Below are 25,710 nucleotides of genomic sequence, written 5' to 3'. Positions count from 1 at the left end.
TGCCATAGCTCTGTGGGGTTATATTTGCTATTCAGAGCACTGGGTAGTTATGGAGTGCAGTCATGAATACTTTTCATTGGAACTTAGAGACTGTTCTCAAATTTGTTAAAAAAAAAAAAGTCAATCTCTACGGTTTTACAAAGTTTGCTTTTTCTGTCATTTTTTTTTTTAATCTCAAAGAGAAGAGGAAAGAAGTATTAGAGGAAGGATAGTTGAGAATTTTCATGAAATAAGCAGGGAAGTTAGTTCTCTCTGAGGGAAGTTTGATTAGTTACAGCTAAGGACTTATTAGTGACAATCTCAGTCACCTCTGACTCCTTATTGAAGGGAGCATCCAGAGAAAAACTGACAGGAGTTTGCTGGGAGACAGTGAACTTGTACAAGTCGTTTTGATACCTAGATGCTTTGAAGTAACTGAGACCTGGAAGTTAAGACATGAACAGAAAGATTCAAGGGGAGTGATGGATACTTAACACTTAGGTGCAGTGCAGGGACTTTCTGGAAACATTTCTAGAACCTGCTCTTCTTTCCTTTAGTCTTTACTGTGGGATTTACTTAACTTCTGCCTGCAGACTGAATCTAGCTCTGGAATACACTGCTTCCCTGACAGGACGAACGAGGGTCCAGACGTTTTGTTGCACTAGCCTCTGGACCCCATTTAGTTGTGGCCTAGGGTCTGCTCCAGCTCCACGGTTTGGGGACCTGTGTTCTTTCCTCAGTCCTGGAGTCCCCGTGTTTCCCCTGGAGGGGGCGATGTGGTACAGTGGAAAGAGAGTAGGCTTTATTGTCAAATTGGTGGCCTAACTCCACAAATTACTAGCTTTAACTTTGGGCCAAGTTAACTACCAATTAGGCTCTGAATTTCCTCGTCTGATCCTACCCTTCATATTGCTCATTTGCTCCTCAAGCCTAGCACAGTCTCATCTTTTCATTCTAGTTTTTTTTTTTTTTTTCAAAGAGTAATGGTTTCCAAAGTGGGAGGCATGCAGGTTGATCTTCTATGCAGGGTATAACAGGAAAAAAAAAGGGCAATTAACTTTACCAATATTTAATCCATAGGTTGACAGTTGACTCCATCTGTATGTCTGATGATATATACCCGGTGTGGAGAGTGGGGTACCCTGAGAGGGGGACCGTGGGGACACCACAACCTGGAGGCACTGACAGCCTGAGCCTCCTTATTTGTTTGCTTACATCCTATTTGGACATATTACAGTTAACTCTGCCTGTTTTAGTGGTCTTTCAGATTATATTATCTGACTGCCATGAAATGAACCTTGCTGAATGAATGGACAAAGGGCTTGAAAAGATTCCTGCAAAGAAACTGCAGATTGAAGTTTCAGATTTAACTGATGATTGAAGTGATAACATGAGGACCCATGAACAGCAGGAAACAAGCCGAGCTGATGCTTCTACTTATGAACCTGTTGTCGGTCAGATGCAAAGTACAAAATAGTAATAATCTAAGCAGTTTGAAGAGGAATCATTAAAAAAGAAACCTTAAACTTTTAAAAATACCATTTGATATACAAGTTTATATATACCATTGAGTGTATTATTCTTAAGCTTAATGACAGTACAAGGCTAATATCAGTTGAGACTTTTTTTTGAAACATTTTTTTATTGAGTAATAGTCATTTTACAATATTGTGTCAAATTCCAGTGTAGAGCACAATTTTTCAGTTATACACGAACATACATATATTCATTGTCACACATTTTTTTTTTGCTGCGAGCTACCACAAGATCTTGTATATATTTCCCTATGCTATACAGTATAATCTTGTTTATCTTTTCTACATTTTGAAATCCCAGTCTGTCCCTTCCCACCACCTGCCCCCTTGGCAACCACAAGCTTGTATTCTATATCTATGAGTCTCTTTCTGTTTTGTATTTATGGGTTTTTTTTGTTTGTTTTTTTAGATTCCACATATGAGTGATCTCATATGGTATTTTTCTTTCTCTTTCTGGCTTACTTCACTTAGAATGACATTCTCCAGGAACATCCATGTTGTTGCAAATGGCATTATGCTGTCAGTTTTATGGCTGAGTAGTATTCCATTGTATAAATATACCACATCTTCTTTATCCAGTCATCTGTCAATGGACATTTAGGCTATTTCCATGTCTTGGCTATTGTAAATAGTGCTGCTATGAACACTGGGGTGCAGGTGTCATTTTGAAGTAGGATTCCTTCTGGATAGATGCCCAGGAGCAGGATTCCTGGGTCATATATTAAGTCTATTCCTAGCCTTTTGAGGAATCTCCATACTGTTTTCCACAGTGGCTGCACCAAACTGCATTCCCACCAGCAGTGTAGGAGGGTTCCCTTTTCTCCACAGCCTCTCCAGCATTTGTCATTTGTGGACTTTTGAATGATAGCCATTCTGACTGGTGTGAGGTGATACCTCATTGTAGTTTTGATTTGCATTTTGATTTGCATACTCTCTGATATTTAGTGATATTGAGCATTTTTTCACGTGCCTATTGATCATTTGTATTTCTTCCTTGGAGAATTGCTTGTTTAGGTCTTTTGCCCATTTTTGGATGGGGTTGTTTGTTTTTCTCTTATTAAGTCATATGAGCTGCTTATATATTCTGGAGATCAAGCCTTTGTGGGTTTCATTTGCAAAAATTTTTTGCCATTCTGTAGGTTGTCGTTTTGTTTTATTTATGGTTTCCTTTGCTATGCAGAAGCTTGTAAGTTTCATTAGGTCCCATTTGTTTATTCTTGCTTTTATTTCTATTGCTTGGGTAGACTGTCCTAGGGGAACATTTTTGAGATGTATGTCAGATAATGTTTTGCCTATATTTTCTTCTAGGAGGTTTATTGTATCTTGTTTTATGTTTAAGTCTTTAATCCATTTTGAGTTTATTTTTGTGTATGGTGTAAGGGAGTGTTCTAGCTAGTTGAGATATTTTAAAACTAAGCATTCAGAATATGAAGATAAACTTATTGAGCTTTTTTCAGTCATGGTTATAGTCATGTGCAAATTAATAATCTTAAAATTTTATTTACCTAATGATACATTTTTAGATGTTTATTTGGAGATTTCCTACTTTAGAGGTAAAAGATTAAAAGCCATAAATCTTTGTTCTTCCTGTTTTAGTAAAACTGGCTGAAATAATATATAGACAAATTAAGAGTTTTAGTTTGGTGACGAACTGTAATGTCCTTTGTTAGCAAATGCTGTTCTGGTACTCATAGAACACATTACTGAGGATTTGACATAATAAGTATTATATCAAATTATGGAGTGTGTGAACATTCCTGTACATTTGGATAAAAGTTCAGAGCTTATGGTTTTGGTATAGTCCATTTTAGTAATGAAATGTCTGGAGACCTGCCTCTTTAACCCCCAAACCACTAAAAGGAAAGGTTTACCAGGGAATATACTCAAATGACTTAAAATTGTATTGTGAAATAGGCATATAAAGCGTAAAGAATAATACAGTGTACCTAGAACCCAGCCTAGTAAACACATCATCACTAATAGAGTTGATATCCCTCTGCAGTCACATTATTCTGCTTCCATCCCCAGAGGAATTAGCTTTTTTCAGTTTGGTGATACATGTTTTATGTGCACGTGTAAAGAATTTGTATTTTGTCATTATTGGGTGGATTTTTCTACAAATGTCAGTTAGATCTAGTCGGCTGATGATGGTGTTTTGTCCTTCCATATCCATCTTGACTTTCTACTTGTGTCGATCATAGAGGAGTGTTGAAGTCTCCAAGTCTAAGTGTGGATTTAGGGGGGAGGGTATAGCTCAGCGGTAGAGCACATGCTTAGCATGCATGAGGTCCTGGGTTCAATCCCCAGTAAGTACTTCCTCTAAAAATAAATAAATAGACCCAACCCCCCCAAACCCCCCAAAAATAAAAAAATTAGGGGAAAAAAGTGTGGATTTGTCTATTTCTCCTTTCAGTTCTATCAATTTTTGCTTAGTGTATTTTGAGGCACTGTGATTACGTATGTAGATGTTTAGGATTGTTGTCTTTTTAGGGAATTCTGTATGTTACAGGCCCCACAATATAATTTATAAATATTATTTTATTTGTATTGTATTAAAAAACAATTGCTCTTTAAATCAATTAAGAGAATAAAGGAAAGAAATATGTAATTGTACTGTCTTAAAAAAACTTTTTTCAGAATATTTTTAGATTCACTGAAAAATCGAATAATAATAATGAGCTCCTATGTGCATCCCATACCCTGTTCGCTCTGTTGCTAACATTTTACATCAGTATGATTCATTTGTTGCCGTTAATGAACTAATGATGATACAGTATTATTAACTAAAACCCTCACTTTATTCAGATGTCCATAGTGTTTACCTAATGGCCTTTTTCTGTTCCAGAATCCCATCCAGAATACCACATCACATTTAGTTGTCATGTTTCATTAGATTTCTCTCGGGTTTGTCAGTTTGTCAGGCTTTTCTGAGCAAGCTTTTGATGAAACTTGACAGTTTTAAGGCGTATTGGTCAGGTATTTTGTAGATTTTCCCTCAATTGAGATTTGCCTGATGTTTTCCTCATGATTAGATTGGGTTCATAGGTTTTTGGGAGGAAGCCCACAGAGGTAAAATGCCATTTCATCACATCATGTCAAGGATACTGCTGTCAACATGGTTAATTATGGCTGATGTTGTGCTGGATCACCTGGCTGAGGTAGTGTTTATCAGGTTTCTCCACTGTCAAGTTATTTCCCTTTCCCCCTTCACCTCTTTGGAAGAAAGTCCAATTGTGCACAGCTCACGCATAAGGAGTGGGGAATTATGTTCCCGTCTTCTTCAGGGCAGAGTATCTATATAAATTATTTGGAATTTTTCTGTACAGGATATTTATAGATTTTTCATTTATTAATTTATTCAGTCATTGTTATCAGAATCAATTTAAGGATGTTTAATACTATTTTATTTTGTTGCTGAAATTTTTCCAACTTTGGCCATTGGGCGCTCTTTCTGTTGGTCTCTATGTCCCTTTGGTATACACCTATCATATTTTTTTTTCTCCCAGGATGTCTTCACTTTCTATGTTATAAGATGCTCCAGGCTCATCTTGTATACTTCTTACTCAGGCATTTCTCAGAGAAACCCTGGTTCCTTTTATTGGAGAATTATATTATAAACAAAAATTTGGGTACTAGATGTGCTCATTGCTATTGGGATATTGTTGTTTCTAGGCTCTGTTAGTTGGCAGAGCAAGGATGTGTCTATGTTTATGCTAATATGCACATACCTACTAACGCTTTTATGTGTAACTATCCATGTGTCTATATTAAGTTAACCATGAACTTATACTGATGTCTCCAGTGGTAATCCATTCCATTACCACCTGGATCATTCTAGCTTCTCACCTTGCTTATCTGTAACCTCACACTCCACCATCTGCCATTTGTTTACTTAATTGTTCAATTATGCATATGTGCATAGCAATATCAGAATTGTTTACCCATAACCTGTGGGAAACTAGAGTACAGTACTCATGTATATTTTATTTTACCTTTAGTCTTACAGCGTCCATTCACTTCCGGAGTTACTTAGGTCTCTACACTTCGCCTCCCTACCCCCACCGTTCAGTGGGGTTGTTTCATATATTTATAATTCAGTTAGATTGTTTTCTCATATTCTGCATTGTATCCTGGGATCCTCTGACTTCCTAAAGGATTTTTTTAAAAATTTGCATGCATTAAGGTTCACTCTGTGTTGTAAATTTCCTTTGGTTTTCACAAATGCGTAGTGTCGGTACCCAACATTAAAGGATCATATGGAAGTTTTCTCACCCTAAAAATTCACCTGTGCTTCCCCTGTTCATTCCTCTTCCCTTCTTCCCAAATCTGGCAGTCACTGATCATTTTACCATTTGTATAATTTTGTTTTTCCTGGAAGGTCATAAAATTGGAATCATACAGTATGTAGCCTTTTCATACTGGCTTTTTCACTTAGCAGTGTGCATTTAAGCTTCATGTCTCTTCATGGCTTAATAGCTTATTTATTATTGCTGAACAACATTCCATTTATGAAAAGAGCAGTTTGTTTATCCATTCACCTATTGAAGGGCATCGTGGTTGCTTTCAGTATTTGGTAGTTGTGAATAAAGCTGGTGTAAACATTTGGGTCAGCTTTGTGTTAATATACATTTTCCACTCAGCTGGGTAAATACCTAGTGCAGTTGCTGAGTTGCATGGTAAGACTATGATTAGTTTTGTTAGAGGCTGCAAAAGTGCCTACCAGCAAGGCTGTGTGTTCCTACTAGCAGGATGAGAGTTCCTGTTGCTCCCCATTCTTGTCAGCATTTACTATTGACAGTTTATGGATTTTAGCCATTCTGATAGGTGTACAGTGGTATCTCATTGTTGTTTTACTTTGTAATTTCCTAATGACAAAAGATGTTGAACATCTTTTCATATGCTTACCATCTGTATATCTTCTTTGGTGAGGTGTCTGTTCAGATCTTTTGATCATTTTTTACATTGGGCTGTTTTCTTATTGTTGAGTTGTAAGAGTTCTTTTCATAATTTGTATGCAAGTTCTTCATCAGGTATGTGTTTTGAAAATATTTCTTTCACTCTGGGGCTTTACTTTTCATTCTGTTAACAGTATCTTTTGAAGAGCAGTTAACTTTGATAAGATCCAACTCATCAATTTTTCCTTTCATGGATTGTGCTTTTGGTATCATTCATTCAGTTTGGCTGTGGGCTTATGTCATTAAATAACCTTTTCTAGGAACCTAACAGTTTCAACTCCTATCAGATGGAAGAAACTTCACTTAAATTCTCAGAGCTAGGACCCTGGTTTCCTTTCATTTTGTACACTGAAGCTATATTCTGGTTCTTTTTTTTTTTAAATTTTGCTTTAATGGTATTTATTGTTGCATTGTTCATAGTAATAGATAGTTGGAAATAATTGCCAAAGTCAAGGCTTGGGTGAATGTGATAAAATTCCATTCCATCATTCAAAATTATGGCTTTGATATGGAAAGGTATTCAAATATATTGTTTAAAGTTTTCCCCCAGCTTTGTTGAGGTCTAACTGACAAATAAAATGGTATGTATTTAAATTGTACAGCATGATGATTTTGATAATTGTATACATTGTGAAATGATTACTACAATTAAGTTAATTACCTCACACAGTTACCTTTTTTGTGTGTGCAGTGGTGGTTTAAGATCTACTCTCTTAGCAAATTTCAGGTATACACTGGAGTATTATCAACTATAGGCACCATGCTCTGCATTTGATCCCCAGAACTTATTCACTGTGTAACTGAAAGTTTGTACCTCTGACCAACATCTCCCCATTCCCCCCGCTCCCCAGACCCTGGCAACTACTAATCTACTTTGCTTCTATGATGAGTTTGACTTTTTTTTTGGTATTATTGGATTCCACATATGAGTGAGATTATATAGTATTTGTCTTTCTCTGTCTGGCTTATTTCACTTTGTGCTCTGTGTTTTGTTTTGTTTTTTAATCGAGTGGAATGAAGCTCCTGAGTAGGGTGATTCGAATCCAGTGAAGATCAGACATGTTTGAATGGATGTATCTGGTGGATTTCTCTGAATATCCACAGGATGAACTACAGGAAGAAGAGGTTGCAGAGCCCTGAGATCACGGTGTCATAGAATTTTATTTGTGCATTTATGCGGACAAAGATTTTGGCAGTTGAAATGGGGAAAAAAAAGGGTGGATGTGAGAGTGATTATGAGGAAGGAAGTGGCAGTGTTTGAAATCAGGGTTAGTATGTGAAGTGAATGATAAGGAGGTGTTGGTTACCTCTGGATTATGAGACTAAGAAAAGGCAAAGTGCCAGGAATCCAAGTGGAAGGAAGAAGAGAGATGTGTTTACACTCCTGGAAGTGTTTATCTTGAAGGTTATATCAGGAAGAAGGATTTATAATCAGGTGTGGTGATAGGATTAGATCCTTGTCGAGTGTGGACTATTAAAATCATGATTACAAAGATGGAGGTATCCGTATAGAGCACGGGGATGAAGTCACACTAAGGCCAAGGGAAATCATTTATAGAAATCTTAGTTAATGTGTACCCCATAAATTTGGATTTTATGAAATCTGAACTTTAAGCGTGGTTGAAATGAAAAGACTTAATATTTAGTTTGAGTTCTCCCAGAAGCTGACTCTCAGACAAGAACTTGAGTGCGAATGTTTTGTTTTGGAGGTTATCCCAGCAAATACCAGCAGGGGACAGAGAAGTGAGATAGGGAAGGAAGTCAGCAAATAAAGGGTTTGTTATCAAGCAAGTTACCACCGCGGGTAACTGAGCTTATTCCCACCGGAGAGCTCTAGGAGCCAATGCAAAACATGTCCTCAGAGTTACAACCCTTGACAGGGCAAGACAGGTAGAGTATTTATGTATCACCTACATCAATCATTGGTCGAGACTGTTTCCAGGGAATGGTAAATCTGTAGTATTTGAGGCCTGTCATGCAAGGAGCAAAGTGGACTTCAGAGATCAGAGAAAGCTGGATTCTCTGTTTAAAACACACAAAAAAGCAGATGCTGTCAGTCTAGTATAGAAGGACTCAGTAAAGGTTGGGATACGTGGGAAGGGGAGCACCCTATTAACTCTTTATACCCTGCTGTGTGGTTCTAGCATCTCTGATTCGTTTCTATAGGTCACCAACGCCCTCCCCGCAATCAGTTTAAGTGAGCCAGTCCAGCAGCACATTTGGACTGGTACCAGGTGTCCTTTTCAGAACATTAAATCCTAGGTCATGGGATGAGTGCCGCCATATCAACAAGCTATTTCTTACCGACCTTACATCTGCCCCCCAAGTTCAGCATCTCAAGATCCATTCCCAGATATGTTCTCCCAGTTCCTGCCGGTGTGTATTGACAGGTCCAGCAGCCGTTTTGATGAATCATCCCTTTTCCATCCAAAGCGAGGACGTTACCTCCCTATTCTGATGCCAAGACTTGACCCTAGTTGTTAGCCTAGAAGCAGTGAGGAGGGCAGGGACAGATCCTGGGGAGGGTCAGCATCTTTTGAGACATGCATCTCAGATGAGGCCTTTGCACAGTCTTTAGGCAGAGGAGACTGCCCTTGTGGCAAGGGCAAGGGAGCCATTTCTTCTGGCCCATAGGGTTCAGGAGAATCTTGGCTGAACTGTGAACTCAATCTTCTTTGTAATTTGCTGACTTTCTTTCTTTCTTTCTTTTTTAACTTTTATTTGCATTTATTTTTTGCTGAATTTATTCCTGGACCATAAGTTTTTGTTTCCTCAGTTTCTTCTGGGATATCTTTTTCTTCTGTGCAACCTCCTCTTCTGGTTTAGGAACAATCTGCTCTTTTTCAGTAAGGATCATCTCAATGTGGCAGGGATAGCTCATGTAAGGGTTGATCCAACCATGAGCTCTGTAAGTCCTGCACCGCATCTTGGGAGCTTTGTTCACCTGGATGTGCTCAATGACCAGTGAATCTACATCTAAGCCCTTAAATTCTGCATTACTTTCTGCATGCGCGGTAAAAATTCAGCCGTCTTTTTGGGCCATCGACTCTGTGTCCATCCCTACTGTTTTGCCTGGGCACACCTACCAGCTCCACTGTAACGACGGAACGGCACACACTGCTTCTGTAAAGTGATAGCCTTCAGGTATTTGGTGGCTTTTCGGATATACATACCCTTAATGGCCTGGGCAGCTTCACAAGTGTTCTTAAAGTGAACACGAAGATCTGAACCTCTTATTTGCATGATTTTATGGGGTTTTCTGGGTCAAGTGAATAGCGAACCATTTTTAGAGGTCACCTCAGGCTGCTTACTGGAAAAAGCTGCTGACTTTCATAATCAGAATTTGAGCCTGATTTTTAACACAATCTGCTCTCAAGTTGTGGGAGCTGAGGGTTCCTTAAGATGCTGCCATAGAGGTCTTCTGGCTGTCATGCCATGCTCTGAGTTGGTACTTGGCTGATTTAAGCCTTGACATTTTCTTTCTGTTGTGCATCAATCTTACTTAACAAAAGCTCAACCATTTAATTGTCTTTAAAATTTCTGATGCCCCCCCCACCAAATGCTAAAGCTATTGCATAAGCCAGTCGTCTTCTCCTACCCATATCCCTTTACTCGCTCCACCACATCAGGAGTCTTAGTAGTATCAGTGCAGCAGCACGCCAGGGGCTCTCACCAAGCCACTTACTACAGGCGCTGGATCATTGTCATCTGGTTAGTGAGTGATCCACTTAGAGATTTCATCTTGAAGGTCTGTTTTACAGGATCAAATCTGTCTTATTTTTCATTACCCTAGAAGCAAATGCTCTACAAGCACTCAAGTGCAAGTTTTAATTTTAATGTTTAATTTTTATTTTTTAAGATGGCCCTAGGAAATACTTCTACTAAGAAGAATGGAGAAGTAAGACAAAGAAGAGAAACTAGCTGATAAAGGGTTTCTTATCAGGCATCATGAGTAAGCGAAGTTAATTCTAATGGGGCGCTCAGAAAGCCAGTGGAAAACATTGCTTCAGAGTTATTCCCTCTGATGGGTAAAGGAGCTGGAGTATTTATATGTTAACTTCCATGAGTGGGAGGGCTGCTATCCAGGGATGTTAATTCTCTGGTACTTCTGGACTGCCCTGCAGGTGTCAAAGCAGTCTTCAGGAGCCAGAAAAAGCCCTTAGGTAAAGAAATGCAGATGCTGGCCACTGGCAGCTGATCATTTATGCATCAAAGTGGTAATATGGGTGAGAGAATAAAGGCAGGGCATCAACAGGTTCTGCCACACCTGCTAAGTCAGCAAATAAGGTCAGTGTTGCTACTGTTGAGTAACAAGCTTTTCTTCTATGTTGGTTTGAGAGTTTTAAAAAATAAATACATTTTTCTGGATACAGGTTCTGTGTCAGACACGTGATTTCTAGATACTTTTCTCTCAGTGTGTAGCTTGTCTTTTCATTTCTTACTGCTTTCTTCCATAGAACAAAATTATTTAATTTTGGTGACATTCAATTTATTACTATTATTTTCTTCTATGGCTTGCACTTTTGGTGTGATGTACAAGGCCATGAAGATTTTTCTCCCATGTTTTCTTCTAAAGCTTCTGTACTTCTATATTTTACATTTACACCTACCTATCTTCCATTTTGAATTAAGTTTTGTATATGATGTGAGGCATAAGTGAAAGTTCATCCTTTTGACATGAATAACTATGTTTTTCCAACACCAAGACTATCCTTTCTTCATTGAATTTCTTTTGCACCTTAAAAAAATCAAATGGTCATATTTGTGTGGCTCTCTGTCTGGTCTCTGTTCTGTTTCATTGATCTGTGTATCTGTGTCTGCCAATATCATGCTGCCTTGATTACTGTAGCTTTTTAGTAATTTTTAAAATTTAGTATGTGCCTTGAACTTTATCCCTCCTTTTCAAAATTGTCTTTTCTATTCCTTTAGCCTATCCATATAAAATTCAGAATCTATATTTACAAAAAAAACTCTGCTAGGATTTTGATTAGATGATGTGCCTTTCTTTTTGTTTAGGTTTTTAAAAAAATTATGTCATCAGTGTTTTATAGTTCTAGTTTATAGATCCTGTACTTATTTTGTTAGTGTATACCTAAGAGTCTTGTTTTTATTACAGATGTTGTAAGTGCTATTTTGAAAATACTGTTTTTATAACTGACTCACTATGCTGTACACCAGAAGTTAACACAACATTGTAAACCAACTATACTTAAATAAAAACTTAAAAAAAATTCAATTTCTAATCGTGTAATGCTATTATATAGAACTGTGGGTAAATTTTGTGTTTTTACATTGTTTCCTGCAACATTGTTAAACTCACTTTTTAGTTCTAGGATCTTTTTTTTGTATGTTATTTTGGATTTTCTGCAAAAATAGTGTTGTTGTCTGCAAATAGGTATAATTTGATTTTTTCCTTCCCAATCTGTTTGCCTTTTGTTTCTTTTCTTCTTATTTCACTGGCTAAGACAACCCATATAATGTTGAATATAAGTGGTAAGGGTGGACATCCTTGCCTCGTTGCCAGTCTTAGGGGAAAAGCATTCAGTTTTTTACCATTAAGTGTGACATTAGCTGCAGGCTTTCTTGTGGGTGCTCTTTATCAAGTAGAGGAAGTTTTTATTTTTAGTTTGTTGAGTTTATCACCATGAACAGACACTGTATTTTGTCATGTGTACTTTCTGCATCTGCTATGATCACGTGTATCTTTAGACTGTTAATATGTTGGATTATATTGATTAATTTTCAAATATTGAATTGGCCTTTTATTCCTGTGATAAACCCCAGTTGCTTCTGGGGTTTTTATATATTACTGGCTTCAATTTATAGTATTTTGTTGAGGAATTTTTGTGTCTTTGTTCACAAGGGATATTGTTTATTTGCCTTTGTACCGTCTTTGTCTAGTTTTGGTATCAGGAATTACTGGCTGTTTTAAATGAATTGGAATGTGTTCTTTTGTATTTTCTGGTAGAGACTGTGGAATTGGTGTTATTTCTTCTAACATCTTTTATATTGCTGTTCTTTCATTTGTCATTCAGGTTTCCTTCTGGAATCATTTCTTTTCTTTCTGAAGAACTTCATTTAGCAGTTCTTTCAGAGCATGTCTGCTGGTTACAAATTCTATTTTTTTAAATTTCTGGAGTATTTATTCTCTTAGTATAGAATTGTGGGTTGAGTCTTTTCTTTTAGTACTTTAAAAGTATTGTTTCACCATATTTTGTCCTCCATAATTTCTGATGAGAAATCCAAAGAAGACAATATCATTATTCCTCTTTAGCAGGAGTTGGCCAACTATGGCCTGTGAGTTGATTGCCTATTTGTTTTCTAAATAAAGTTTTAACAAGGCCACACCCATTTGTCTACATACATTTGTCTGTAGCTGCTTTCGTGCTGCAGTGGCACTGTTGAGTAATTTTGACAGAGACCATTTGGCCTGCAAACCCAAAACATTTACTGTTTGACTCTGTAAGAAAAGATGTGCTGATCCCTGACCTATGGGGGTAATGTGTTCTTTTATTCTGGCTTCTTTCAGGAGTATTTCTTTGTCTTTAGTTTTCAACAGTTTGATTACGATGTATCCATTATGATGGATTTCTTTGGCTTTTAACTTGTTTGAGGTTTTCTCACTTTCTTGAATTTGTAGGTATATGTCTTTCACCAAATTTGGTGAGTTTTCAGCCATTATGTCTTTATGTATCGGTTTAGCACCACTCACCACACTCTTTTCTCCTTCTGGAATCCTGATGGCATGATGAATGTTAGACCTTTTGTTTTTATCTACGAAATCCCTGAGACATTATTCCTTAAAGAATTTTTTTCTATTGTTCAGATTGGATAATTTCTGTCTGATCTGTCTTAGTGTGCAGTTTTCTCTGTCATCTCCATTCTACTGTTGAATCCATCCAGTGAATGCCACCCCTCCTTGGTTATAGTATTTTTCAGTCCTAACATTTCCATTTGATTCCTCTTTATATCTTTTGTTTGTCTGCTAACAATGTTTTAACATTTGTTTCTAGAGTGTTTGTGATTGCTTATTTGAGCATTTTTATAATTGCTGCTTTCAAGTCTCTTTCAGATTACTGAAGTCTGTTACAGATTACAGATCTTTGTCATCTTGTCAGTGACATATGTTGATTTTCTTTTCCATTGTGAGTTAAGATTTTTCTTAGTTCTTTGTTCGCCATATAATTTTGTATCGTTTCCTGGACATTTAGAACATTATGGCTGTGGTTCTAATGTCAGTTCAATTTTCAAGTCCTTTTCAGTGCTATTCAGATCTGTACCATGTGTGTGTGCCACCAGTGGTCAGTCTGGGACCCAGGTGGAGGTCTTCCTGCAAGCTCACTTTTCAGAGTTGTTGGTGTGCTAATTAAGATCAGATTCCCTGAATGTGCGGGTTGGAGAAGATCCTAGTGTTTCACAGACAGATATCTGGGGTTGCTGTCCTGAGCGTCTCCTGCTCAGATACCTCTCTGATACTTTCTGGCTACTCTGGGCTCCCCTTTTCCGTCCTCTGGCCAGAAACTGCCCACTTCTGCAATTGCACCACAGTGGCATAAAGACAGAGAGAGAAAAAAACTGTCACCGGGGCCCTGCTTAGAGCTGCAGCTGACTGAACAGAGGTGAAGTTTCCTTTTCTTTGCATTTTTGATGCTGGTAGCTCCCCAGGCCAGCTGCTTTTGTTGATACTGCCACTGCCTTCACCACAGGATGGCCTCTTGGCTGGAGTGGGAGAAAATGAAGAAAAAAGAGAAAGAGAGAAAAAAAAGACCTGGAAAGTTTTTCCCACTCTCTCCAGGTGGGCTTTAGTCTTCTTTCATCTCTTCAGGCCAGAACTAGAGTTTCTCCTGGATTTCTCTGTGTGAGTACCACAGTGCTAGGTTCAGGGGTTCAGGCCAAGGGATGCAAGAAGGGAAAAATGTAAACTCACTGCCTGTGCAGTGGTCTTTGCATTCTGTGTTCTTTCCCGAGCCAACCTGCTGATACTTACTTTTCACAGACTGCAGCTATCTCCAGCATACATTCTATGCAGGTTTATAGTTGTATTTGGTGGGAGAGTAAGGTTGGTATGTGCTTACTACTCTTTACTGAGGTCTAGAACATCCCAGGGGTGGGCTTTTATACCTTTTACTAGTCATTGGCTATAGCTGCTTGATGACTCCTATAGGGAGCGAGTTACTTGCTGGGCATTTCTTGGTAAGGGAGTGTTCAATCAGCTGAAGGCCATTTTCCAAAGAAGAGTGCATCTTTGACAAGTCAGCAGCCAGCACTCACATCAGCTGGGGCATCTGTAAAGCTCAGGTCAGCTAAGGGTATCTGAGCAGGGCACGAACAGCATCTACTGTGTTGTAATACTGTTTCCTTACATGCTTTGACTTACATGCCTTGAGAATCTTTTCCTAAGTTGGACTCACCTGCTTCGTTCTTTTTATCTGTGAACTACACTATTTCATTGTATGGCTGTACCATGTTATTTAAGCAGTTTCATATTGGATTTCTCCTTCTTTTCTTTTCCCTCTCCACCACTCACCTCTACTTCCTTCTTTTTCCCCCTCTCCAACTTACCCCTTCCCCTTCTTCTTTCCCCTCCCTCCTTCCTTTCTCTTTCCCTTTTTTTTTAAACATTTTTTATTGATTTATAATCACTTTACAATGTTGTGTCAAATTCCAGTGTTCAGCACAATTTTTCAGTCATTCATGGACATATACACACTCATTGTCACATTTTTTTCTCTGTGAGTTATCATAACATTTTGTGTATATTTCCCTGTGCTATACAGTGTAACCTTGTTTATCTATTCTACAATTTTGAAATCCCAGTCTATCCCTTCCCACTCTCCACCCCCCTGGCAACCACAAGTCTGTATTCTCTATGAGTCTATTTCTGTCCTGTATTTACGCTTTGTTTTTGTTTGTTTGTTTGTTTTTGTTTTTGTTTTTTAGATTCCACATATGAGCGATCTCATATGGTATTTTTCTTTCTCTTTCTGGCTTACTTCACTTAGAATGACGTTCTCCAGGAGCATCCATGTTGCTGCAAATGGCATTATGTTGTCGGTTTTTATGGCTGAGTAGTATTCCATTGTATAAATATACCACATCTTCTTTATCCAGTCACCTGTTGATGGACATTTAGGCTGTTTCCATGTTTTGGCTATTGTAAATAGTGCTGCTATGAACATTGGGGTGCAGGAGTCATCCTGAAGTAGGGTTCCTTCTGGATACAAGCCCAGGAGTGGGATTCCTGGGTCATACGGTAAGCCTATTCCTAGTCTTTTGAGGAATCTCCACACTGTTTTCCATAGTGGCTGCACCAAACTGCATTCCCACCAGCAGTGTAGGAGGGTTCCCCTTTCTCCACAGCCTCTCCAGCATTTGTCATTTGTGGATTTTTGAATGACAGCCATTCTGACTGGTGTGAGGTGATACCTCATTGTAGTTTTGATTTGCATTTCTCTGATAATTAGTGATATTGAGCATTTTTTCATGTGCCTTTTGATCATTTGTATGTCTTCCTTGGAGAATTGCTTGTTTAGGTCTTCTGCCCATTTTTGGATTGGGTTGTTTATTTTTTTCTTATTAAGTCATATGAGCTGCTTATATATTCTGGAGATCAAGCCTTTGTCGGTTTCATTTGCAAAAATTTTCTCCCATTCCGTAGGTTGTCTTCTTGTTTTACTTCTGGTTTCCTTTGCTGTGCAGAAGCTTGTAAGTTCATTAGGTCCCATTTGTTTATTCTTGCTTTTATTTCTTCTAGGAGAAAATCTTTGAAATGTATGTCAGATAATGTTTTGCCTATGTTTTACTCTAGGAGGTTTATTGTATCTTGTCTTATGTTTAAGTCTTTGATCCATTTTGAGTTGATTTTTGTATATGGTGTAAGGGAGTGTTCTAGCTTCATTGTTTTACATGCTGCTGTCCAGTTTTCCCAACACCATTTGCTGAAGAGCCTGTCTTTATTCCATTGTATATTCTTGCCTCCTTTGTCGAAGATTAGTTGACCAAAAGTTTGTGGGTTCATTTCTGGGCTCTCTATTCTGTTCCATTGGTCTATATGTCTGTTTTGGTACCAATACCATGCTGTCTTGATGACTGTAGCTCTATAGTATTGTCTGAAGTCTGGGAGAGTTATTCCTCCAGCCTCTTTCTGTTTCTTCAGTAATGCTTTGACAATTCTAGGTCTTTGATGGTTCCATATAAATTTTGTCATGATTTGTTCTAGTTCTGTGAAATATGTCCTGGGTAATTTGATAGGGATTGCATTAAATCTGTAGATTGCCTTGGGCAGTGTGACCATTTTAACAATATTGATTCTTGCAATCCAAGAGCATGGAATATCTTTCCATTTTTTAAAGTCTTCTTTCTCTTTCCCTTTTTTAACAAATAAATAGTATGTATGTTGCTATGTGACTGAAGTATTGTGCTGTACACTAGAAACTGACACAACATTGTAAAATGACTGTTCAATAAAATATATTTAAAAAATAAATATTTGTAGGAAGTGTAAAAAAAACCCACGTATTTACTGGGCCAAAGGTAGTATACATTTAAACTTTTGGTAAATATTGCCAAATTGCCCTTTAAAATGCTTGTCAGTTGACATTCATTAACAGTCTGTGAGAGTGTCTGCTTCTCCATTACCTCCAAGGAAATACATTTAAACATTGTACAATTCTTTTAAGTGCGGTTGACACTTGAACGATATGGGGGTTAGGGATGCAGACACTGTGCACAGTTGAAAATCTTCGTATAACTTTTGACTCCCCCAAAACTTTACTACTAAACCCTTCTGTTGACCAGAAGTCTTATCGATAAGTCAACTAACACTTATTTTGTATGTTATAGGTATTATATACTGTATTCTTGCAATAAAGTAAGCTAGAGAGAAGAAAACAGTAGTAGTGATAATAATAATTATAATAGGAATAGCAGCCACCATTTGTCCTGTGCTTACCTAAGGTCAGGCACTGTCTAAATGAATTACTGTTTTTAATCCTCTCATAAGCTACATGAAGGTGGTGACTGTCTCTTTTATTCACTGCAATGTTTCCAGTACATCTAGGAGTGCCTGTCACATAAGAACTCCTCAGTAAGTATTTGTTAAATGAAGGGTAGCGAAGCATATATGATTCTTATGCCATTTCAGCAATGAGGAATGAATCTTAGAGTGATTAAAGCCAATTGTCCAGGGTAAACTTCTGGTAATGGAACTGAAACTCAAACCCTGGTGGGATGTGGGATAATTGTCATTTTGACAGTGGAATAACCTAACTGCAGCCAGGCATGGGTAGTAATGCAATATTGATTACTATTGCTTTAGGTTGGGTTGACTTATTTTTTCTTAAAAGGACCAGATGTTGATTGTTTTAGACTTTGCATGCCAGATGCTCTCTGTTGCAGCTGCTCAGCTCTGCCATTGTAGCATGAAAGCATCCACAGACAATATGTAAATGATAGGTGTGGCTGTGTTCCAGTAAGTCTGTGTTTGCAAAAACAGGTGGCAGGCCAGATCTGGTCCAGGGAACTCTAGTTTCTCTAGTTTGCTTTAGGTGATCTCTTGCTTCCAATGTCACAGTAATCACACATGCAGATGTGGGCTTTGAAGTGGCTTTGAAGTGGCTTTGGCAGTCCTTGTAGCTTGGTGGTCATCCAGATGATCCACAATATGTTTATAGTAATTTTTTTCAAGATTAATCTGGAAATAAAGACAAAATTTAGAAAACTACCGTGAAGAACTTAGGGATCTCCAGGAATTCTTAGATCTTACTTTCAGAAAAAAAATGATGTAAAGAAATAGCAAAAGTAAGGGGGTAAGGTATAGTTCAAGTGGTAGAGCACACGGTTGACATGCACAAGGTCCAGGATTCAATCCCCAGTATGACCTGTAAAAATAAATAAATAAACCAAATACCCCCCCCCAAAAAAAAACCTAAGAAAAAAATAATGAAAGTAGAAAAAGGATATAATAAATGATATATATTATAAAGGACATTGTGATTCTCTTGTTGTAATCTGTGTTTTGCATTTAAATTTTGCATTAATCTAGTGAGAGACCAAGACTAGGGGGAGGGAGCAGACTTTTGAATATTTTCTTTTCTTTGTAACTGCAGATAGCAGCTCCTGTTTTTTCTCTAGGACCTAGATTTCAGTAGATTTGTGCTGTTTCTGGCTGCTTTTTCTTTGTCTTATTTTCTTTCTGTTTAAAACTTTTTCCTCTTGGGGGCAGATTGTTAAAAAAAAATCATGTGGAGCACAAAGGAGTTTTAGTGCAATGAAATTATTCTGTATGATACTATAGTGGTGGCTACATGTCATTATGCTTTTGTCAAAACTCATAGAATGTACAACATCAAGAGTGGGCCCTAATGTAAACTGTGGACTTTGGTTGATAATAATGTGTCCATGTTGGTTCATCGATTGTACCAAATATGCCACACTGATGAGGGATGTTGAGGGTAGGGGAGTATATATGTGTGGGTGAGGAAGGCTTTGTGCCTACTCTGTATTTTCTGCTCAATTCTGCTGTGAACCTGAAACTGTTCTAAAAAATTAAGTCTATTAATTAAAAAAAGAAAAAAGAAACCATTATGTATGTTAAAGCCTATTTGATAACATTTCAAAATGATCTAAGGGTCAGTCTTAGTGATAAAAATATTAATTGCAGAATGTTAAGATATATATTTACATTCTAAATTTTCTTTAGGATATATCTATCTATAAACTTCTGGCAGGCAGTTTGCTTTAATGGATATGTAATTTGTGTAGTCATCACTTAATTTGTGATTCTAACATATTTGAGAATATGTTAGATAAATCACTCCATGATTATAGCAGTTTAATCTGCTTAGGGAAATCATTTAGCTTATGCTATTGTCTAGATATTTTTCTTCACAAAGTAAGGCAAAGTTTGGCTGAAATTGCCATGAATTTTGCATCAGTAGGGTCCATGCAATGGGCTATTTGTATTCCAGCTTTTTAGGCATAGAGATTTGAAAATATGCATGTAGAAGCAACAATTATGAAAGAAGTTTAATGAATGGGTTGGGATTCCACTCTGTTGCTTCTGAGTTGTATGTCCTTGAGCAAGTTAGTGTTCTTTCCTCGGCATCTGTTTCCCAGTCTGTAAAATGGGAATAATAATAATAAAAATAATAAAATAATAAATACCAGCACCCAGGGTTGTTGGGACGATTAAATGAGATAATGCATAGAAACAAAATGACTGGCATAGCCTAAATCATGGGACAAAATAATTATGTTTAGGAGTTGTTTGAGTTTGTGGATGAATACTTTTTTGTTTAATACTGTGTAATATAAAAATAAAAGATTTTATTTATATTTTACATATAAGCTAATTATCCTTATGTGTTTTTGTAGCTCTTCATTATAATTATTTTAAATTTATATTTAGTGACATGTTTATCTATGTAAAACAGTAGGTATATGGGAAACTGTGTCTCAGCTAATCTAGGACTCTGCAGAGAAAATAAAGTTAGCAATAAGACATTATTTTCAGCAAAGGAAGCAAGTGTACGAGCTCATTTAAGTATTGACTCTGATATTTCAAGGCTATCAGATAGAGGGACCACAGTTTATCTTTTTCTATATTGGGCTTCCACTTTATTTTTACTGCTACCCTCTTAATGTGTGCTTATACAACTTAATTTCTTCTTCACAATAGCATGATAAGCACTTGGTTGAATTGTCAAATTATATAGTGGTTTATTGTATCCTTTTTTGTCTCTAGGATGATTGAGGAAAGTGGGAACAAGCGGAAGACCATGGCAGAGAAGAGGCAGCTGTTCATAGAAATGCGTGAGTCTCGAGTGCTTCTAGAAATCCTTATTTGTATGTGTGGGAATGGCATTTTTTTTTCCCTCTCCCTTATCAAGTCATAGCTTTAAAAAATTAGAAGTTTTATGTTACAAGCTTTAGAAAGGGAAGAATGGGGGTTAAAGAATCGTGGAGTTGGAGAACCCCCAAGACAGAGCACGTATTTTAACTGAATTGACTTGAACTTCTTTCTTAAGCAAGATCATAAATAATAAAGCAGAAATGTTAACCTAGATCATCTGTGGGTTTAAGGCTTGCCTGTCAATTTAAACCTCTTGCTGTAACTCCATTGTTACCGTGAGCTTGCAGGTGGTGATAAATAATTAATGCATTATATAAATTACCTCCCACTAGATAAAGGTTCTAAGGTAGAGATGACTAAGTGTTAGCACAGCACTTACAGCTGTAGGAAAAATTAAAAGCATGAATGTGTACTTTGGTATATTACTTTACTGTATACACTTTAAAATCTGTTAAAACTTCTTATATATTTCTTATCTATTCTTATGTATTCCTATATTCTTACATATTCTTATATAGTTGTTACATAAAATTCAAGCAAAAAAAAAAAGATGGCTGGGAGGAATAGGGTAGTTCCCAGTGTTCGGAGGGTTGGTTTGGTCTGCAATTACTTGTCGATGTGACCATGACTGCATGGCCTTGACCAATGCACTGACGCTTGGCGGACCTCAAATTCATTAACCATGAAATGGGGTTATTGGTCTGTGCCAGTGATTGTGAAGCCTTTTAAGAGCATTGTGCTTTTTTTTTTTTTTCCCCAATGAGAGCTTACAAGGACCTTCAACATGAGTGTTGTAAAATTGGTGCTGCTTGGTGAAGCCAGAGGAGGGAGGTGGGAGTCAGCTTGAGATACCCCCGAGGTAGCTGCAGAATTCTAGAATTCTGCATATCATGGAGTGAAAATCAGCAGGTCAGACCCTTTCAACTATCAAGATTTTCTAAATTGTTAGAGTCTTAGTAATGGGGAAGCAGAGTTTGACTCAACTCAGATCTGTGTTGTCCTGTCAGGCAGGGCCTAGATAATTGTCTGTTAAAGATGGCAGAAAAAGAAATTTTTGGCTTAGGCAGTTGATCTGGGTGATCTTTAACGACTTTCCTAGTTCTGAGTCTCTCATTGCTAGTCATCTAAGCTGGGCACCTTGGAATCACTTCTCTCCACCTCACCCTCCTCCACCAAAGAAATTACAAAGCGCAGCTGAGTTTTCCCCTGTGAGTCTTTTTTTTTTTTTTTAGTTTTATTTATTTATTTATTATTATTTTTTTATTGAAGTATAGTCAATTTATAATGTCAATTTCTGGTGTATAGCATAATAGTTCAGTAATACATGTACATACATATATTTGTTTTCATATTCGTTTTCAGTATAGGTTACTACAAGACATTGAATATAGTTCCCTGTGCTATACAATATAAACTTGTTGTTTATCCACTTTATGTATAATAGTATCTGCAGCTCTCGTGAGTCTTGAATCGGTCTGTCCCTCAAATTATAATGGCTTTGAATCCAGGCTCTGTAGTCAGACTGCCTGGATTTGCATCTTGGCTCCCTCACTTACTGGCTTACAATTTCCTCATCCATAAAATAGGACCTACTGCATAGAATTATTGTGAAGATTAAATGAGATAATGGGACTAAAGCACTTCACGCCATGCTTGACCCAGAACCGTAGTTATTTAATGTGGTTAGCTGTGTTTATAGTTAATATATATATATATTTTAATCATTTTTACTTTTCTAAACGGAAGCAGTCAGTTTCTGATCCCTTCCTTCAGTCTTGACGCTCAAGTCGGTGATCTCTGATGCTACCAGACTGAACTATATAAACCTTAGGTTACTTCCTCCTTAAATCCCTTCTGTTGCTCCTCATCACTGTCCTGAAGAAGCCCGAGCTCCTGAGTTGCCCAATGAGGCCATTTTGGACTCTTCCTTGGCTCACAAGTTTCTGATTTCCATCACTCACCATCTGTGTTGTTTCCAGCAGTCCTGGCCTGGCTTTCCCCCAGAGAGATGGTGGTTTTCCTCTCTCTGTGCTGTTGTGTATGGGGTTGCCTCCGCCTTCATCTGGCTTGTTGCTCCTGCCTACCCTTCAAGACTCAGCATAGGGGTCATCTTTTCATTTAGTTTTTAACACATTTACTGAGAATCTGTTATGTTCCAGGCACCATTCTAGGTGCTGGGGTTATAGGGGAGAACAAAACACAGTCCCTGACTTCTCTCCCACAGCTTACATTTTAAGGGGAAACTGACAAAAACAGAAACCAAATAAACTGTAATTCTTGATACTAAGAATTACAGAGGGTAGGTACACTTACATGGGCATATGAGAGAGCGTGGTAGGGTAGGTATTTGAAGTAGAAATTGGGTATTCTGCAAAGAATTGAGTTTACTCTTTAGTGAATGCTATCACTGACACATAAACCTTGTATAAGTTACCATTCTCTGTAACAAACTCAAGGATATGATGTTTGGTGGAGGTGGCTCCCTGAGTCTACTCCATTTCTTCACAGAAAGAATTGCACTGGTACCAGTGGTACATGCTGTTGGAAGCCCCAATCTCATTGTCAACATCACCCCAAGTCTCCAGCATAATTACCTTGTAAGAATGCAAAAGTCACCTTTTGCCAGCCTTATTACTTGGCCCTGTCATCTGGGTGTTGGGTTGATTGTAGTATGTCAGTTTTGAACCAAATGATCTTTCTTCACTCTTTTATTAATCTTAATGGTTAGTTTATAGACTTCTACTTAGGTAGGTAACTACATGTATATCTTTTTTTTTTTAAGACTTTATTTTTTTTAGAGCAGTTTTAAGTTCATAGCAAAATTAAGAGCTGTCTCGTATTTACCCCCTGCCCTGACATATGCATAGCCTCCCTCACCATCAACCCCCGCCCGCCAGAGTGGAACATCTCTTACAATTGATGGACCTACACTGACACATCATTAGTGATGGAATTGGTTCATTCTTTCTTTGCTTAGTATTTTATCTTCTAGACTCTAAGCATCACAAGAGTAAGAATCACATGTATTTATCATGGTAGCTCCAGCAACTCAATAAATATTTATTAAAGGAAGAGGAGAATAAATTACATAGAAAAATTTGATAGTTTATAATTTTTACATAATATAAAATTACTAAGAAAAATGAAAGGTGATAATTTCTCAACTCTGGTGCTAAAGTAAAAGCTGTCTAGATGAGTCTATAAAATATTTGACACCAGGCCTTTGTGCTCAGAGGTTCTGGTTTTATTTTTCCTTCCCCAAAATGTCACTTTTATTGTATTTCTCAAGGAACTTTTGGCTTTATTGGTCCTCTCCATTATATGTTTTTCTAAATATTCCACGAATGCTTGAAAATAATGTGTATGTTCTCTGCATTATTATCTCAGTCAAGCTTGTTATATGTTTTATTAAAATCTTTTTTGTTCTTACTAATTTGACTGGTTGATCTTAATTATTAAAAGATGTTAAAAATCTCTGCTTTGATGGTGGATTTGAAATTTTCCCCCTATAGTTTTGTCAGTGTTTTGAAGCTTTTGTTCTTAGTGTATATATATTAAAATGTTATGCCTTCCTAGGAAGTTGGATCTGTTGTCATTATATGGGTACCTGTTTTTCTAGTAATGCTTTTTTTTTTTTCTGCTGTGAAGTCTAGTTTAAAAAAAATACTGTATGTATGTATTTATTTTAATAAAGATTCTGGGGATTGAACCCAGGACCTCATGCATGCTAAGCATGTGCTCTGCCACTGAGCTGTTACCCTTCCCACTGTGAGTCTGTTTTTGTGTTATATTAATATAACTATACCAGCTTTCTTTTGGTTACACGCCTAGTACAGTATATCTGTTCATTCTTTAAAAAATTTTTCTGTATCCTTATGTTTTATGTATATCTCCTATAAACAGCATAAGTTAGTTTATTTAGAAAACAAAACAAAACTGACCATTGTGACAGTTTTGGCTTTTTCACTGAAGGATTTATTCTGTTTAACTTTTTTTATGAATACTGATATATTTTATTTCTTACGTTTTATTTTGTACTTCAATTTTGTCCTTTCTCTGTTTTTCCTCCTTCCTTGACTTCTTTCAGATGAGTTGAGCTTCCTTCCATTTGTTCTACTTTTCCCCTCTACTTAGTTGTGAGTTATATTATGTTCTTTTTCTATTCTTTTTGTGGTTACCCCAGAAATTTTAATATCAATTAAAATGAAGTCCAGATCCTATCAATAAATATAACTTTGTTCAAAGTAATACAGGAATATTAGAATATTTTAGAGTACCTCTTTTATGAAATATATGCTGTCTTTTGTATTATGTTTTGAACTCCATATTAGACTTTATTTTGTATAATCAATTTTTGTTTTATCCAACCTATTTGGTTATCACTTTCTTTGCTTGCCATTATTTAAAAAAATTTAAATCTAAATTTTGGTGGCGCTAGGCATGTGTCTCTACCATTTCCTTTTGTGGAATTTTTAAACTTTTTTTCCTACTTCATCCGCTGAAGGAGTCACCCTTCAGTGGTTGTACCTTCCTCTCTGCTGGGACCTCTGGCTTCACCTCTGGTCCCTAGGGTTTTTAATTGTACCACCAAGAAAAAAATGAGGAAGTCATTCATGTTCATTTTTGTTGCTTATTCAGACTAATTTTTTTTGAAAAAAATTTTTTTCCTCATTAGAAGTGCTTGTAAAAATTTTCAGACAATTCAGAAATGTTACTCTATTTACATTTATTAGATTTATAATCTTTTCTCCCCTTTCTCTCCTTTCTCCCCTTTCTCCTTCCCTTCTCCTCATTTCCCCAGTTAGATTCCTTTTTCAACAAAGTATATTTTCTTTGTTATACCTCCCATTGGTCTGCTGAACACCTCCACCAAATCCTGTGGCTTCCTAGAACATGGTTTGGAATCCTCTGCCCTACCTGAAGAAGGCTAAAAGCATCAGCATGTTTACCCAGGAAACAGAGCTGGCTTCCCCACTGTTTTTATCACCTTCCCCATTAGCTTTTCCTTGCTAGTGTCCACAGTTGTATAGTTTGTCTAACCTTTTGTATTTATTTACTCTTTATATTTTTAGGAAAAAGGAGATCAGAGTCTTTTATACCAGGCAACTGAGAACTTCCTAATTTTCAGTTATTTATTCTAATAAATACTTAGTTGCTAGTTTTATTATGTCCTACTTTGGGGCATATATTAATGAATAATACAACAGTAAGTGGGTCTTTGCCTTCATGGAGCTTAGTTTCCAGGAAATGGAAACAAGGAATGATAGGGCAGTGGGAGCCATGGTAGGGGAAGCATGGGAGGTCAAGGAAGGGATCTGGGAGGAAGTGTCTCGGCTGAGTCAGCCCAATGATGTGGTGAGGGGAGGGCTGGGGCACTATCACAAAGGCC

The 25,710-nt window shown here is 37.2% G+C and overlaps 1 protein-coding gene and 1 pseudogene across 16 annotated transcripts in view; one reads left to right on the top strand and one right to left on the bottom strand.

The window, feature by feature from the left end:
* Nucleotides 1–25,710, top strand: part of DTNB (dystrobrevin beta) — a 211,754-nt gene that overhangs the window by 8,181 nt on the left and 177,863 nt on the right. For all 16 annotated transcript variants that reach the window (XM_074341764.1, XR_006722476.2, XR_006722474.2 and 13 more), the window contains one exon: nucleotides 20,214–20,281. In XM_074341764.1, the coding sequence (XP_074197865.1) occupies nucleotides 20,215–20,281 (67 nt within the window). In that variant the 5' untranslated portion in view covers nucleotide 20,214. Of the gene's footprint in view, nucleotides 1–20,213; nucleotides 20,282–25,710 lie in introns of those variants that run through there.
* Nucleotides 7,542–10,061, bottom strand: LOC141573400 (large ribosomal subunit protein uL22 pseudogene; annotated as a pseudogene).

This window comes from Camelus bactrianus, chromosome 15 (assembly GCF_048773025.1).
Source record: "Camelus bactrianus isolate YW-2024 breed Bactrian camel chromosome 15, ASM4877302v1, whole genome shotgun sequence".
NCBI classification, from domain to species: Eukaryota; Metazoa; Chordata; class Mammalia; order Artiodactyla; family Camelidae; genus Camelus; species Camelus bactrianus.
This window is presented reverse-complemented; position numbering and strand designations above follow the sequence as displayed.